This window comes from Heterodontus francisci, chromosome 5, assembly GCF_036365525.1.
Source record: "Heterodontus francisci isolate sHetFra1 chromosome 5, sHetFra1.hap1, whole genome shotgun sequence".
Classification (NCBI taxonomy): domain Eukaryota; kingdom Metazoa; phylum Chordata; class Chondrichthyes; order Heterodontiformes; family Heterodontidae; genus Heterodontus; species Heterodontus francisci.
Window position 1 is genome coordinate 93,392,074 of NC_090375.1, and position 13,343 is coordinate 93,405,416.

At 42.4% G+C, this 13,343-nt stretch overlaps 1 protein-coding gene across 7 annotated transcripts in view; it reads right to left on the minus strand.

The window, feature by feature from the left end:
• The window catches only part of LOC137369960 (nucleolar protein 4-like), a 504,149-nt gene that overhangs the window by 353,198 nt on the left and 137,608 nt on the right, over nt 1–13,343 (minus strand). For 3 of the 7 annotated variants that reach the window (XM_068031785.1, XM_068031783.1, XM_068031786.1), the window contains exon 5: nt 12,599–12,737. In XM_068031785.1, the coding sequence (XP_067887886.1) occupies nt 12,599–12,737 (139 nt within the window). Of the gene's footprint in view, nt 1–10,308; nt 10,393–12,598; nt 12,741–13,343 lie in introns of all 7 variants that reach the window. The other 4 variants (XM_068031784.1, XM_068031779.1, XM_068031780.1 and 1 more) reach the window with 3 other exon arrangements.

The window sequence follows — 13,343 nt, forward strand, 5'->3', positions numbered from 1 at the left end:
ACTCATCAAGTGAGAACCAGGCCATATACAATAAATAGAATGATAGTCAACTTAAAGGAGAACCCCAAGATCTTCTACCAGCATGTAAATAGTAACGAGTAGTACGAGGACGAGTGGGGCTTTTTTGGGATAGAGAGGGTAATAGATGCTTAGAGGCACAGGGCATAGTTAATATGCTTAATGATTACTTTGTATTAGTGTTTACTAAGGAAATGGAGGTTGACAAGGTATCAGTAGAAGCAGAGAGAGTAGAGGCAATGGATGATAAAAATTGAGGGTGGTGGAGGGCGAGGTGGTGGATACTAAAAAGGTTGGTTATGCTTTGGGTAGATAAGTCACCTGGTCCAGATGGCATCCCAGGTTGCTCTAGGAAGCGGGGAGGGAGATAGTGGATGGGCTTGCCGTTATGTTCCAATCTTCCCTGGATACGGGGAAGGTGCCAGAGGATTGGACAGTGGCAAATGTGACACTGTTATTCAAGAAAGGGTGTAAGGATACTCCTAGCAACAGGCCAATTAGTTTAACATCCATGGTGTACAAGATTTTAGAAACAATAATCAGGGAAAATATCAACGGACACTTGCAGATGTTCAAGTTAATTAAGGATAGCCAGCATGGATTTGTAAATGGCAGATCATGCTTGACTAATCTAATTGAATTTTTTGATGAAGTAACAGAGAAGGTTGATGAAGGGAATGCAGTGGATGTTGGTTATACAGATTTTAAGAAATCATTTGATAAGGTACCACATAACAGGCTGCTTTATAAAACTGAGGCTCATGGAATAGGAGGGTCCGTGTCCAATTGGATAAAAAAATTGGCTTAAGGACAGAAAACAGCGAGTCTCAGTAAATGGTTGTTTTTCAGACTGGAGGATGGTAGACAGTGGTGTTCCCCAAGGGTCAGTGCTATGACCACTGCTTGTTGCTACACCTAAATGCCTCGGTTCTTGGAATACAGAGTAGAATCACAAAATTTGCTGAAGGCACCTGCAACAGGACATAAATAGGCTCGCAGAATGGGCAGAGAGGTGGCAGATAGAATTTAATATTGACAAGTGTGAGGTGATGCATTTTGGCAGAAGGAATAGAGAGAGGCAATATATACCTAATGGAACAGTTCTAAAGAGTGTGCAGGAACAGAGGGACCTCAGGGTGCATGTGCTTTGATCTTTGAAGTGGCAGGACATATTGAGAGAGTGGCTGATAAAACAATCGGGATCTTGGGCTTCATGAATAGAGGCATTGAGTACAAAAGCAGGGAAGTTCTGCTGAACCTTTATAAAGTTTCTGGTTAGATCCCAACTGGAGTATTGCGCCTGGTTCTGGTCACCATACTTTAGGAAGGATGTGAGGGTCCTAGAGAGGGTGCAGAGGAGATTTACCAGAATGGTTCCAGGAATGGAAGATTTTAGTTACATGGTTAGGTTGGCAAAGCTGGGTTTGTTCTCCTGGGAACAAAGGAGATTGAGGGGAGATTTAATAGAAGCATACAAGATTGTGACAGACAAGGAAAAACTATTCCCATTAACAAATGGTACAGTGACTAGGGGACACAGATTGAAAGTTTCGAGTGAAAGAGGCAGGGGGAATATGAGGAAGCACATTTTCACGCAGCAGGTGGTAATGACCTGGAATTCACTGTCCATAAGGGTGGTGGAAGCAGAGATGATCGATGACTTCAAGTAGAGGTTGAATGGCCACCTGAGAGAAAGAGACTTGCAGGGTTACGGAGATTAAGCGAGGGAGTGGGACTGCCAGCATAGCTCAGTGGAGAGCTGGCATGGACTCAGTGGGCCAAATGACCTCCTCCTGTGCCATAAATAACTCTAAATCTATGACGCATTGGACTCCATTTACCAAATTTTTGCCCACTCACAACCTATTTAAACACCTTTGCAGAGTCCTTATATCCTCCTCCTCACAACTTACTCTTCTACCTATCTTTGGCTCATCAGCAAATTTAGCAACCATACATTCGGTCCCTTCATCCAAGTCATTAATAGAGATCGTGAATAGTTGAGGCTCCAGCACTGATCCCTGTGGCTCTCCACTAGTTACAGCTTACTAACCCGAAAATTACCCATTTATCCCGACTCTCTGCTTCCTGTTAGCTAACCAATCCTCTAACCATGCTAATATGTTAGCCCCACACCATGAGTTCCTATTTTGTGTAGTGACCTTTGATGTGGTACCTTATCAAATACCTTTTGGAAAACCAAGTACACCAAATCTACAGGTGCCTCATTATCCATGTCACTTCCTCAAAGTACCCTAATTTTTTTTATTCATTCATGGGATGTAAGCGTCATAGCTAGGGCAGCATTTATTGCCCATCCCGAATTGCCCTTGAGAAGGTGGTGGTGAGCTGCCTTCTTGAACCACTGCAGTTTATGTGGGGTAGATACACCCACAGTGCTGTTAGGAAGGGAATTCCAGGATATTGACCCATCAACAATGAAGAAACGGCAATATAGTTCCAAGTCAGGATGGTGTGTGGCTTGGAGGGGAACTTGGAGTGGGTGGTGTTCCCATACATCTGCTGCCCTTGTCCTTCTAAGTGGTAGAGGTCACAGGTTTGGAATGTGCGGTTGAAGGAACCATGGTGAGTTGCTGCAGTGCATCTTGTAGATGTTGCACACTGCTGCCACTGTCCACTGGTGGCAAAGGGAGTGAATGTTTGTGGAGGGGGCGTCAATCAAGCCGGCTGCTTTGTCCTGGATGGTGTCCAGCTTCTTGAGCATTATTGGAGCTGCACCCATCCAGTCAAGTGGAGAGTAGTCCACCACAATCCTGACTTGTGCCTTGTAGATGGTGGAGAGGCATTGGGGAGTCAGGAGGTGAGTTACTCGCCACAGAATTCCCAGCCTCTGACCTGCTCCTGCAGCTGCAGTACTTATGAGGCTGGTCCTATTCAGTTTCTGGTCAATGGTAACCCCCAGAATGTTAATAGTGGGGCATTCAGTGATGGTAACGCAATTGATCAAGGGGAGATGGTTAAATTCCCACTTGTTTGAGATGGTCATTGTCTGGCACTTGTGTGGCGCAAATGTTACTTGCCACTTATCAGCCCAAGCCAGAATGTTGTGCAGGGCTTGCTGCATCTGGACATGGGCTGTTTCAGTATCGGAGTCGTCGCGAAAGCTACTGAACATTGTGTAATTATCGGCGAATATCCCCATTTCTGACCTTAAGATGGAGGGAAGGTCATTGATGAAGCAGCTGAAGATGGTTGGGCCCCGAGGAACTCCTGCAGTGATGTTCTGGGACTGAGATGATTGACCTCCAACAACCATCTTCCTTTGTGCTAGGTATGACTCCAACCAGCAGAGAGCTTTCTCCTGATTCCCACTGACTCCAGTTTTGCTAGACTTCCTCGATGCCATACTCGGTCAAATGCTGCCTTGATGTCAAGGGCAGTCACTCTCACCTCACCTCTGGAGTTCAGCTCTTTTGTCCATGTTTGGACAAAAGCTGTAATGAGGTCAGGAGCTAGTGGCCCTGAAAGAACCCAAACTGAGCGTCAGCGAGCAGGTTATGGCTGAGCAAGTGCCGCTTGATAACACTGTCGACGACACCTTCCATCACTTTGCTGATGATCGAGAATAGACTGATAGAGTAGTGATAGGCCGGGTTGGATTTGTCCTGCTTTGTGTGTACAGGACATACTTGGGTAATTTTCCACATTGGCATGCAGGTGTTGTAGCTGGACTGGAACAGCTTGCGTCAGGGCGTGGCTAATTCTGGAGCACAAGTCGTCAGTACTATTGCTGGAATGTTGTCAGGGCCCATAGCCTTTGCAGCAGCCAGTGCCTTCAGCTATTTCTTGATATCACATGGAGTGAATCGGATTGGCTGAAGTCTGGCATCTGTGACGCTGGGGACCTCAGGAGGAGGATAAGATGGATCATCCACTTCGCACTTCTGACTGAAGTTGGCTGAAAACGCTTCAGCCTTTTCTTTTGCAATTAAGTGCTGGGCTCCCCCATCATTGAGGATGAGGATATTTGTGGATCCTTCTCCTCCTGTTAGTTGTTTAATTGTCCACCACCCCAATTCATGACTGGATGTGGCAGGGGTGCAGAGCTTAGCTCCGATCCGTTGGTTGTGGGGTCGCTTAGCCCTATCTATCACATACTGCTTCCGCTATTTGGCATGCAAGTACTCTTGTGTTGTAGCTTCACCAGGCTGACGCCTCATTTTGAGGTATGCCTGATGTTGCTCCTGGCATGCGCTCCTGCATTCATTATTAAACCAGGGTTGGTCCCCCAGCTCAATGGTAATGGTAGAGTGGGGGATATGCCAAGCCATGAGGTTACAGATTGTGGTTGAATAAAATTCTGCTGTTACTGATGTCCCACAGCACCTCATGGATGCCCAGTTTTGAGTTGCTCGATCTGTAGGTTTAAGGTGCGAGGGGCAAAGTTTAGAGGGGATGTGCGAGGCAAGTTTTTTTACACAGAGGGTGGTGAGTACCTGGAACTTTCTGCCAGGGGAGGTGGTGGAAGCAGATACGATAGCAACGTTTAAGAGACATCTTGACAAATATATGAATAGGAAGGGAATAGAGGGATGTGAGCCCCGGAAGTGCAGAAGGTGTTAGTTTCGGCAGGCATCAAGATCGGCGCAGGCTTGGAGGGCCGAATGGCCTGTTCCTGTGCTGTACTGTTCTTTGTTCAAAATCTATCCCATTGAGCATGGTGGTGGTGCCACACAACATGATGGTGGGTATCCTCAATGTGAAGACGGGACTTTGTCTCCACAAGGACTGTGCGGTGGTCACTCCTACCAATACTGTCATGGACAGATGCATTTGAGACAGGTAGATTGGTGAGGTCAAGTACGTTTTGCCTTCTTGGTTCCCTCACTGCCAGCCACAGATCCAATCAAGCAGCTATGTCCTTTAGGATTCGGCCAGTAGTGGTGCTACTGAGCTATTCTTGGTGATGGACATTGATGTCCCCCAACCAAAATACATTCGGTGTCCTTGCTACCCTTAATGCTTCTTCCCATTGGTGTTCAACATGGAGAAGCACTGATTCATCAGCTGAGGGGAGTCAGTAGGTGTTAATCAGAAGGAGGTTTCCTTGCCCATGTTTGACCTAAAGCTATGAGACTTCATGGGGTATGGAGTCAATGTTGAGGACTCCCAGAGCAACTCCCTCCCTCCCGTATACCACTATGCCGCCACCTCTGCTAGGTCTGTCCTGCCGATGGGACAGGACATACCCAGGGATGGTGATGGTGGTGTCAAACACAATTGCCTGCAAAGTATGATTCCGTGAGTATGACTATGTCAGGCTGTTGCATGACTAGTCTGTGACAGCTCTCCAAATTTTGGCGCAAGCCCCCAGATGTTCATAAGGAGGACTTTGCAAAGTCAACAGGGCTGGGTTTGCCTTTGTCGTTTCCAGGGTCTGGGTCGATCTCGGGTGGTCCGTCCATTTCATTACTTTTCTAACACTTTGTAACAGTTTAATACAACTGAATGGCTTGCTAGGTCATATTAGAGGGCATTTAAAAATCAACCACATTGCTGTGGGCCTGGAGTCACATGTGGGCAGACCAGGTAAGGACAACAGATTTCCTTCCCTAAATGGCATTAGTGAACCAGATAGGTTTTTATAATAATCAACAAATGGACACCATTAGACTAACTTTTAATCTCAAAAATTTATTAATTGAATTCAAATGTCACCATTTTCTGTGGTGGGTTTTGAACTCATGACCCCAGTGCATTAGCCTAGGCATCTGGATTACTAATCCACTGACATTACCACTACTCCACCAGTTCAAGTTCCGAAATCCAGAGCGCAGGGTGCTGCAACTGACAATATTTCCTGCACATATGCTTATCCAGGACACAAGAAGTGCCCTGGAGTTCCTACATAGCACAGGAAAATGTGAACTTGTCCACTTTGGTTGGAAGAATAGAAAACTGTATATTATTTAAATGGAGAGAGATTGCAGAATTCTACGGTACAGAGGGATCTGGGTGTCTTGGTACATTAATCACACAAAGTTAACATGCAGGTACAGCAAGTGATTCAGGAAAATGGAATGTTGCTTATTGCAAGGGGAATGGAATATAATGTATTGCTGCAATGTAAAGGGTGTTGGTGAGACCACATCTAGAGTACTGTGTGCAGTTTTAGTCTCCTTACTAAAGGAAGGATATAATTGCATTTGCAGTTCAGAAAAGGTTCACGCAACTGATTTCTTGGGTGAAGGGGTTATTTTATGAGGAAAGGTGGGACAGGTTTGGCCTGTATCCATTGGAGTTTAGAACAATGAGAGGTGATCTTACTGAAGCATATAAGAACTTGAGGGGGCTTGACAGGGTGGATGCTGAGAGGATGTTTCCCCTTCTAAGAGATGCGAGAATCAGGGGACAGAATTTAAAAATAAACGGGTCTCCCATTTAAGATGGAGATGAGGAGAAATTTATTTTCTCAGAGGGTCAATTGGCTGTGGAATTCTCTTCCCCAGAGAGCAGTGAAGCAGGGTCATTGAATATTTTTAAGGCCGAGTTAGATAGATATGTGATTGGCAAGGGAGTCAAAGGATATAGTGGGTGGACAGAAAAGTTGAGTTGAGGCCATACTCAGATCAGCCATGATCTAATCAAATGGTACAGCAGGCTCGAGGGGTCAAATGGCCTGCTCCTGCTCCTAATTTGTATGTTCATATGTAAATGCTACTTGCCACTTATCATTCTAAGCCTGAATATTGTCCAGGCCTCACTGCATGTGGGCACAGACTGCTTCAGTATCTGAGGAGTAGCGAATGGTACTGAACAATGTACAATCATCAGTGAACATCCCCACTTCTAACTTTACGATGGAGGGAAGGTCATTGATGAAACAGCTGTGGATGGTTGGGCCTTGGAAACTACCTCGAGGAACGCCTGCAGTGATGTCCTGGGACTGAGATGATTGACCTCAAATAAGCACATCCATCTTCTTCTGTGCTAGGTATGACTCCAACCAGTGGAGAGTTTTCCTCAGATTCCCATTGACTTCAATTTGGCTAGGGCTCCTTGATGCCACACTGGGCCAAATGGTGCCTTGATGTCAAGTGCAGTCACTCTCACCTCACCTCTGGAATTCAGCTCTTTTGTCCATGTTTTAACCAAGGCTGTAATGAGGTCTGGAGTACAGTTACCCTGACGGAACCCAAACGGAGCATTGGTATGTAGGTTATTGCTGAGTAAGCGCCGCTTGATAGCACTGTTGAAGACACATTCCATCACTTTGCTAATGATCAACAGCCGACTAATGGGGTGGTAATTGCCAGATTGGATTTGTCCTGCTTTTTGTAGACAGGACATACCTGGGCAATTTTCTACACTGTCAGGTGGATACCAGTGTTGTAAGTGTACTGGAACATCTTTTGCAATGATCTAAACTGTATAGGAGGCTGATGCAACTCACATGAATATGCAAAACAACTTGCAAACTATATAGGTACAACTGCGCAGGAAGTTTGGAGATCTTACAGTTTGTTCCTCTGACTCTGGTCTTTTGTGCAATCCCAGACAACCCTTGCCCATCACTGACAGACATGCCTTCAGCCCTCTAGGCCCCGTGCATTTGAATACCCTCCTTAAAGCCCTCTTCCTTTCCAATCCCCTCCCTTCCTTTAAAGTCCACCTTAATATTTTCTACATTAAAAAGTGCTACATGTATACAAGTTGTTGTCATTTTTAAGGTTGGCTCAAGTACAGCAAAACATTCTTAAATAGGCCACATAGTTACTCATGACAATTGCACTATTACAGTCCCCACACACTGTCTTTCACTCATTAGACGGTTTACCACACATGATTATTTGCATAGGGTGACTTTAATATACTCGACTTCAACCTACAATGCTGTCTTTGCTTACAACCTTCCCAGGAGCTGCTCTCTACTTTCTATCCTTACAAATGTAGTTGCACATTCCATGTCCATATAATCTCATCTACTGTTTCCTGCACAACTTATTACTTATATCCTCTTAACAGTATGAACTTCTTACTTCTGCTTCTCTATTTGCAGGACAAGGTGCTGCATAACTGCCAGCTGCAGACCAATATGGGCAGAGGGAGTGCAATTAATTATTCCACAATTCTTTCCAGAAGCAGCCATTAAGGATACTTCGAACAGAAGCAAGAAAGGGAGTCGAATAAATGGAGAAGTTGGATCCGCTGCCCAAGCTGCAAGTTAACACTATTTTTAGCATCTTTATTTTCACTCTATTTTGCTCATATATTTGATAGCTTATTGGTGCCTGGGATTGTTCCCATTGGCTAAATTGGCTTATGTTTTTTTCTGATTTTTTTTTTTGACTTGCCTAAGAAATTGTGTGGCTGCTTGGATAAGATAGAAATGATGTTGTGCAGATGTTAAACTAGGTCAGGATGGATCAGGCTCAATGGACCAGCAGGTCTATGCATATCCTTCTTTACCATATGTTCATATTTACTTGCTCACGCATTCATTGTCAACAATGCATTTAATGCTTATGCAAAGGAATTGCGACACATTCTCATGGAACTCATTTTGTATGTAATTCAATTACTGCCATGTATCTTCTTTCCTTTCTGTAGGTATTGAACAAAAGCAATTTCACTGGCCACTGCCCCAGACCTCCCAAGCACTTCACAGGAGTCAATATGAGTCATTCCTCCCCATCCAAGACCAGTGGCGCAGTGGTTAGCACCGCAGCCTCACAGCTCCAGGGACCCGGGTTCGATTCTGGGTACTGCCTGTGCGGAGTTTGCAAGTTCTCCCTATGACCGCGTGGGTTTTCGCCGGGTGCTCCAGTTTCCTCCCACAGCCAAAAGACTTGCAGGTGATAGGTAAATTGGCCGTTATAAATTGCCCCTAGTGTAGGTAGGTGGTAGGGAATATGGGATTACTGTAAGGTTATTATAAATGGGTGGTTGTTGGTCAGCCTGTTTCAGTGCTGTATCTCTAAATAAATAAATACACCCCAAGGAACTTCCTTACTCTCAGCTATGATAGTGTATTGGATGACTCAAAACATAAATGAGAAAGAAAGGGTGGAGCTGATAAATGAGGGGAAGCTCGGATGTGCCATTACATCCTCCCTCGGTTGAGTAGCAAAAGATATACAATACAGGTCCCTGAATCATTGCTCCTCAGGTAAATTGAGATACAATCACCTGTCAGTAAATGCAGCTTGGAGGGTAGTCAATGGTGTTGTAAATGCGATTGACCTCCTTTCATTGCTCTTCTTCTTTCCCTAGGGAAGATAAATGTGATTCCCATAGGGAGCCCTATGCTACCATTTGAAGTAGAAGTGGAAATAAATAGATGTAAACAGTACACTAGACCTCAGCGAAGTTTTAAGATAAGAAATTAAATTAAAATTAAATTTTCTCAAAAAAGGTTTTAAAATTAGACTGAGCAACTGTATCATAGTGGGCAGTGCTGTTTTAAGAGATGTCTGCACCCCTATATACTCTCCTAAATGTAGTATACGGATGACATAAGTCATAACTTGGGACTGAGCGTACTTCTGTTGGAATACCCAAAGTGATGTGCACTATCCTCACCAGTTTATTTCACTGCTCATTATAAATTAAAGTCATTAAAATCAGCTGCTCACTGATTTTCACCAAAACTGTTGAGCAGTGACTTCTACCCTGAAAGGAATTGGAGTTGCTGATCTCTTTCAAAAAATCCAATCCAACAATAATTGTACTCTGCCAGCACTAAAGTACAAGATTTTCCTTCAACTGTATTGACCTTGTACTTAACAGCCCAAATTTGCAGTAGGAATAACGGTGAGGCTATCAGTGCTCACTATTATGGAGTAAATTGGACAGCAAATTCCGGAGTCCACATATGTGCAGCCCAATACGGAAATCAGGAAGTTGCTGTCTGAGTTACCCTGTTCCTCCATAAGCTTTGCTCCACTAATATCTTGCCGTAAGGGTGTGAAGTTGCTGTACGTACCTCACACAGCACTCACTGAATACGCCAGAAAAAGTTAGGGTTGGTGCATTCAGGTGTAAGCGAATTTTTAACAATCTCGTTTTACTTACTGACAAACGACCTCTGAATATTTAATATTACAAGTCTGGAGTCTCCTTCCTTCAGAATGTAATTACACTTGAAGATTTAAAAAACTACAATATTGTTGTTACTTTTAATTGACACATCTTACTTAATTCCATCTTTCACTTTATTTTGCTTTCTGTACATGATTTTATTCTATTTTATACTTGTTGCTTTAGATTCTGTGTATTTAGGTGAGGATTCTTCAATCTGCTTGGTTAAAGAATCACACAGTTCCTTACCCCGTTCACACGACATAGATTCCCTGTAGAGGTGGCCATGCTGATCAAACACCTGATAAAAGACTGCAGAATCTGGGCCAACATCTAAAGGACAAAAAAAAGACAACCAATCTCCCTTCCCAAACAAGGCAATATACTCTCTAAAACCTGCACTTCCTTTTCCCTTGCTTGCTTCCTTTATAACTAATTCCAATGATGTCAAACTAACAGACTAACATCAAGGATTTTACTTCCAACTTATTTTTTATTTGAAGATTAACTATGTTCTGACCTCTGAGGGGACACCTGGCCCCCAGTTCTATTTTATTAAAATTAATGGCTGCGTTTCATCTGGTCCTGTTCTCCTATAAATAATCGAGCATTGCAGCTTTATTTTAAAACTATTTAATTAACAATCCATGAACTCATATGCATGTTTGACATGGACAGCAGTCCCCAGATGTTAACAAGCAAGACTTTGCAAGGTCAACTCGGCCTCAACTGCTTGAGACTTGTTCTGATCCTGTCTGAACCTATCGGCAGTGGTCCATCCCTTATTTCTTTTATGACCGTTTCTATAGCGATTGTATACGACTAAGTGGTTTGCTTACGGTCGTTAATAGTCAACCTCATATTATGGGACTGAAGTTGCATGTAGGACAGGCAAAGTACTGGGGACAGGTTCCCATCCCTGAAGGCCATTAGTAAACCAACTTGGTTTTAACTATTTTCCTGGTGCTAGCTCATAAATGACCTGATTTATTGAATTCCATTTCTCAATTTGCCAAAGTGGCATTCAATGCATAATCTCTGGGTTGCTACTCCAGTGTCTTAACCACTACACCACTGTACCCAGATTTTCATTGCTACAATTCTGAGATTTTTAATAGAAAAATTTTCTCTCAATGATTGTGTATTTTGCATAAGAGAACCTTGTCTGCTGAACTGGAAAACCTTGCAGTTTTTAAAACTTATTTCTTTTGATATTGAGATTTCTGAAGGCTTGTTCTATTTATTTAACATTGGAAATTGCTTTTGGATACTTAATGTGCAGTCCAAGGCAACAGGCCAAGCTTATAATAACATAATATAAATTAGAAACACTTTTTAAACAACACCGAATCCTACAGCAGCTAAACTACATTTCTGCATGCATAGCTTCATGCATTTATATCACCAGACAAACATTCATTCAGTATATATTAACAAGCTGCTAGTTACACTTGGGCTTCATTTAGCAATTCAAAGCAGTAATAACCTTGTAAACTTTTGAAACAGTCACAAGCAATCCACACATTTACAGCTCATATTCTGCTTTTTCTTGAAAGCATTTTTGTTGTTATTTCACATTCTGGTCCTTCTTTGGCTATTGATCAAGGCAGTTTTATTGTAATTGTTAAGTTTTTCTAAATGATATACTGATAGCAAGTAAACACGCTACACTTGTTAACAGAACTTTTCAATATTTGCCTAATCTAGAGGCAACCAAATTTCCTGATCCATAATTTGCTGAGATTTAACCCACAAGAATTATCTGCGAACTCAAAAATGTCTGATCATCACAAATATTTTTCTCTTCCCTCTAGGAAAGCAATGCTTACAGTACCTGAAACTGCATAAATCTCCTTTCAGTTTTCAAGGCATAACAGTAGCCTTTGAAGATAAAACTAACCCTTAGGATGTTCAAAATTATGTCTACTGTAAAACTGCAGCGACAATCTGTTTGATGCCCTAACCACAATCATTAAACTGTTGTCCTATCAAGAGCTAGAACCTTACATTTTAAATGCTCCCAGAAATTTACAGTTGCAAATTTAAAAAATCTTGCTGATTTAATGGCTTTAAAAAGGAGTTTTTCTTCAGATAACCAGTCACTAAAATTATTATTGTAATTTCAGATTAACCATCATGTTCAGTACAGCTTCATCACTCATACAGTGCCAACTGTAAATGTAAACAATAAAAAGAATTCATCATCTTATATTGTCACATCTGCCATTTTGAGTACTGCAGCAGGAAAGACAGGAGGTAACATACCGCCACGTCTCATATGCTTCTGAGAAAATATTCAGAGGATGTTTCAGCAAGGGGGGGGAACAATTAAGTATGTGCTATATTAAAAAGATGTTATTGCTACTCCTGAATGTCAAACAAGTGTAGATTTTTATTGGGATACTCCAGAGTCCAGAAATACCTTTTTTCCAGGTGTATTTTTAGCAGCAGTGGAAGAAGGAACGCTTCTCCAAATGGCCATTTCTAACTGAACTCAAGGAATTTAACAATACAATTTCTGATGTAAAATACCACTAACCATCCTGATGACCATCAAGGTTCTGTGGACTGTGCATCCTCTCTTCCAGGGTAGAGCTTTGGTCAGAGTTCATGCGATCGACTGACATCCATGTGGAGTCACTGAGTTCAAACTCCTCACTGCTCAATGATTGTTCATCCTGCTGAAACAAAAATAAATCATTTACATTATAATAGATAAAACATACTTCAGGACTTTCTCCTTCAGTTTAAAACCATTTTAAAATACAAATTATCTTTAAGGTTTATAACATTTTTATTCTAAATTGAGTATTTTCTTCCTTTTCATCTTTAATTCGCTCTTTGACTTCAGAATACTTGCCTTTACCTCAAAGTGAGAAACCGGGCAAGCAATCAATAGCTCACCATTTCATCAATAATGCATTTCCAATCAAAGTCTTAACAAATAGGAGTACAATGAACCTTTAATAAAATATTCTATCGGATAATCTTGATCCAATAACAACTAAAGATCCTGGCACTAAAATTCCTGTGCCATTGAATCAGGAAATTGAGATCATTTATACTGGAGGATCATTACATAAGTAGAAACTCATTGTGCTGGGTTCCTGTACCTTTTGCACCTGTCAAAAATTTTACCAAAAATGAGAATAGGCACATAATATGCAATATGATATGCGATGAGAGAAATACATCAATGTGGTTTGCATTACCTATCCCCTAATAACATTGGGCGCAACGGGCATGTGCCTGTGCTGCTAAGGGGTTTGGAGGATTGAGCGAAA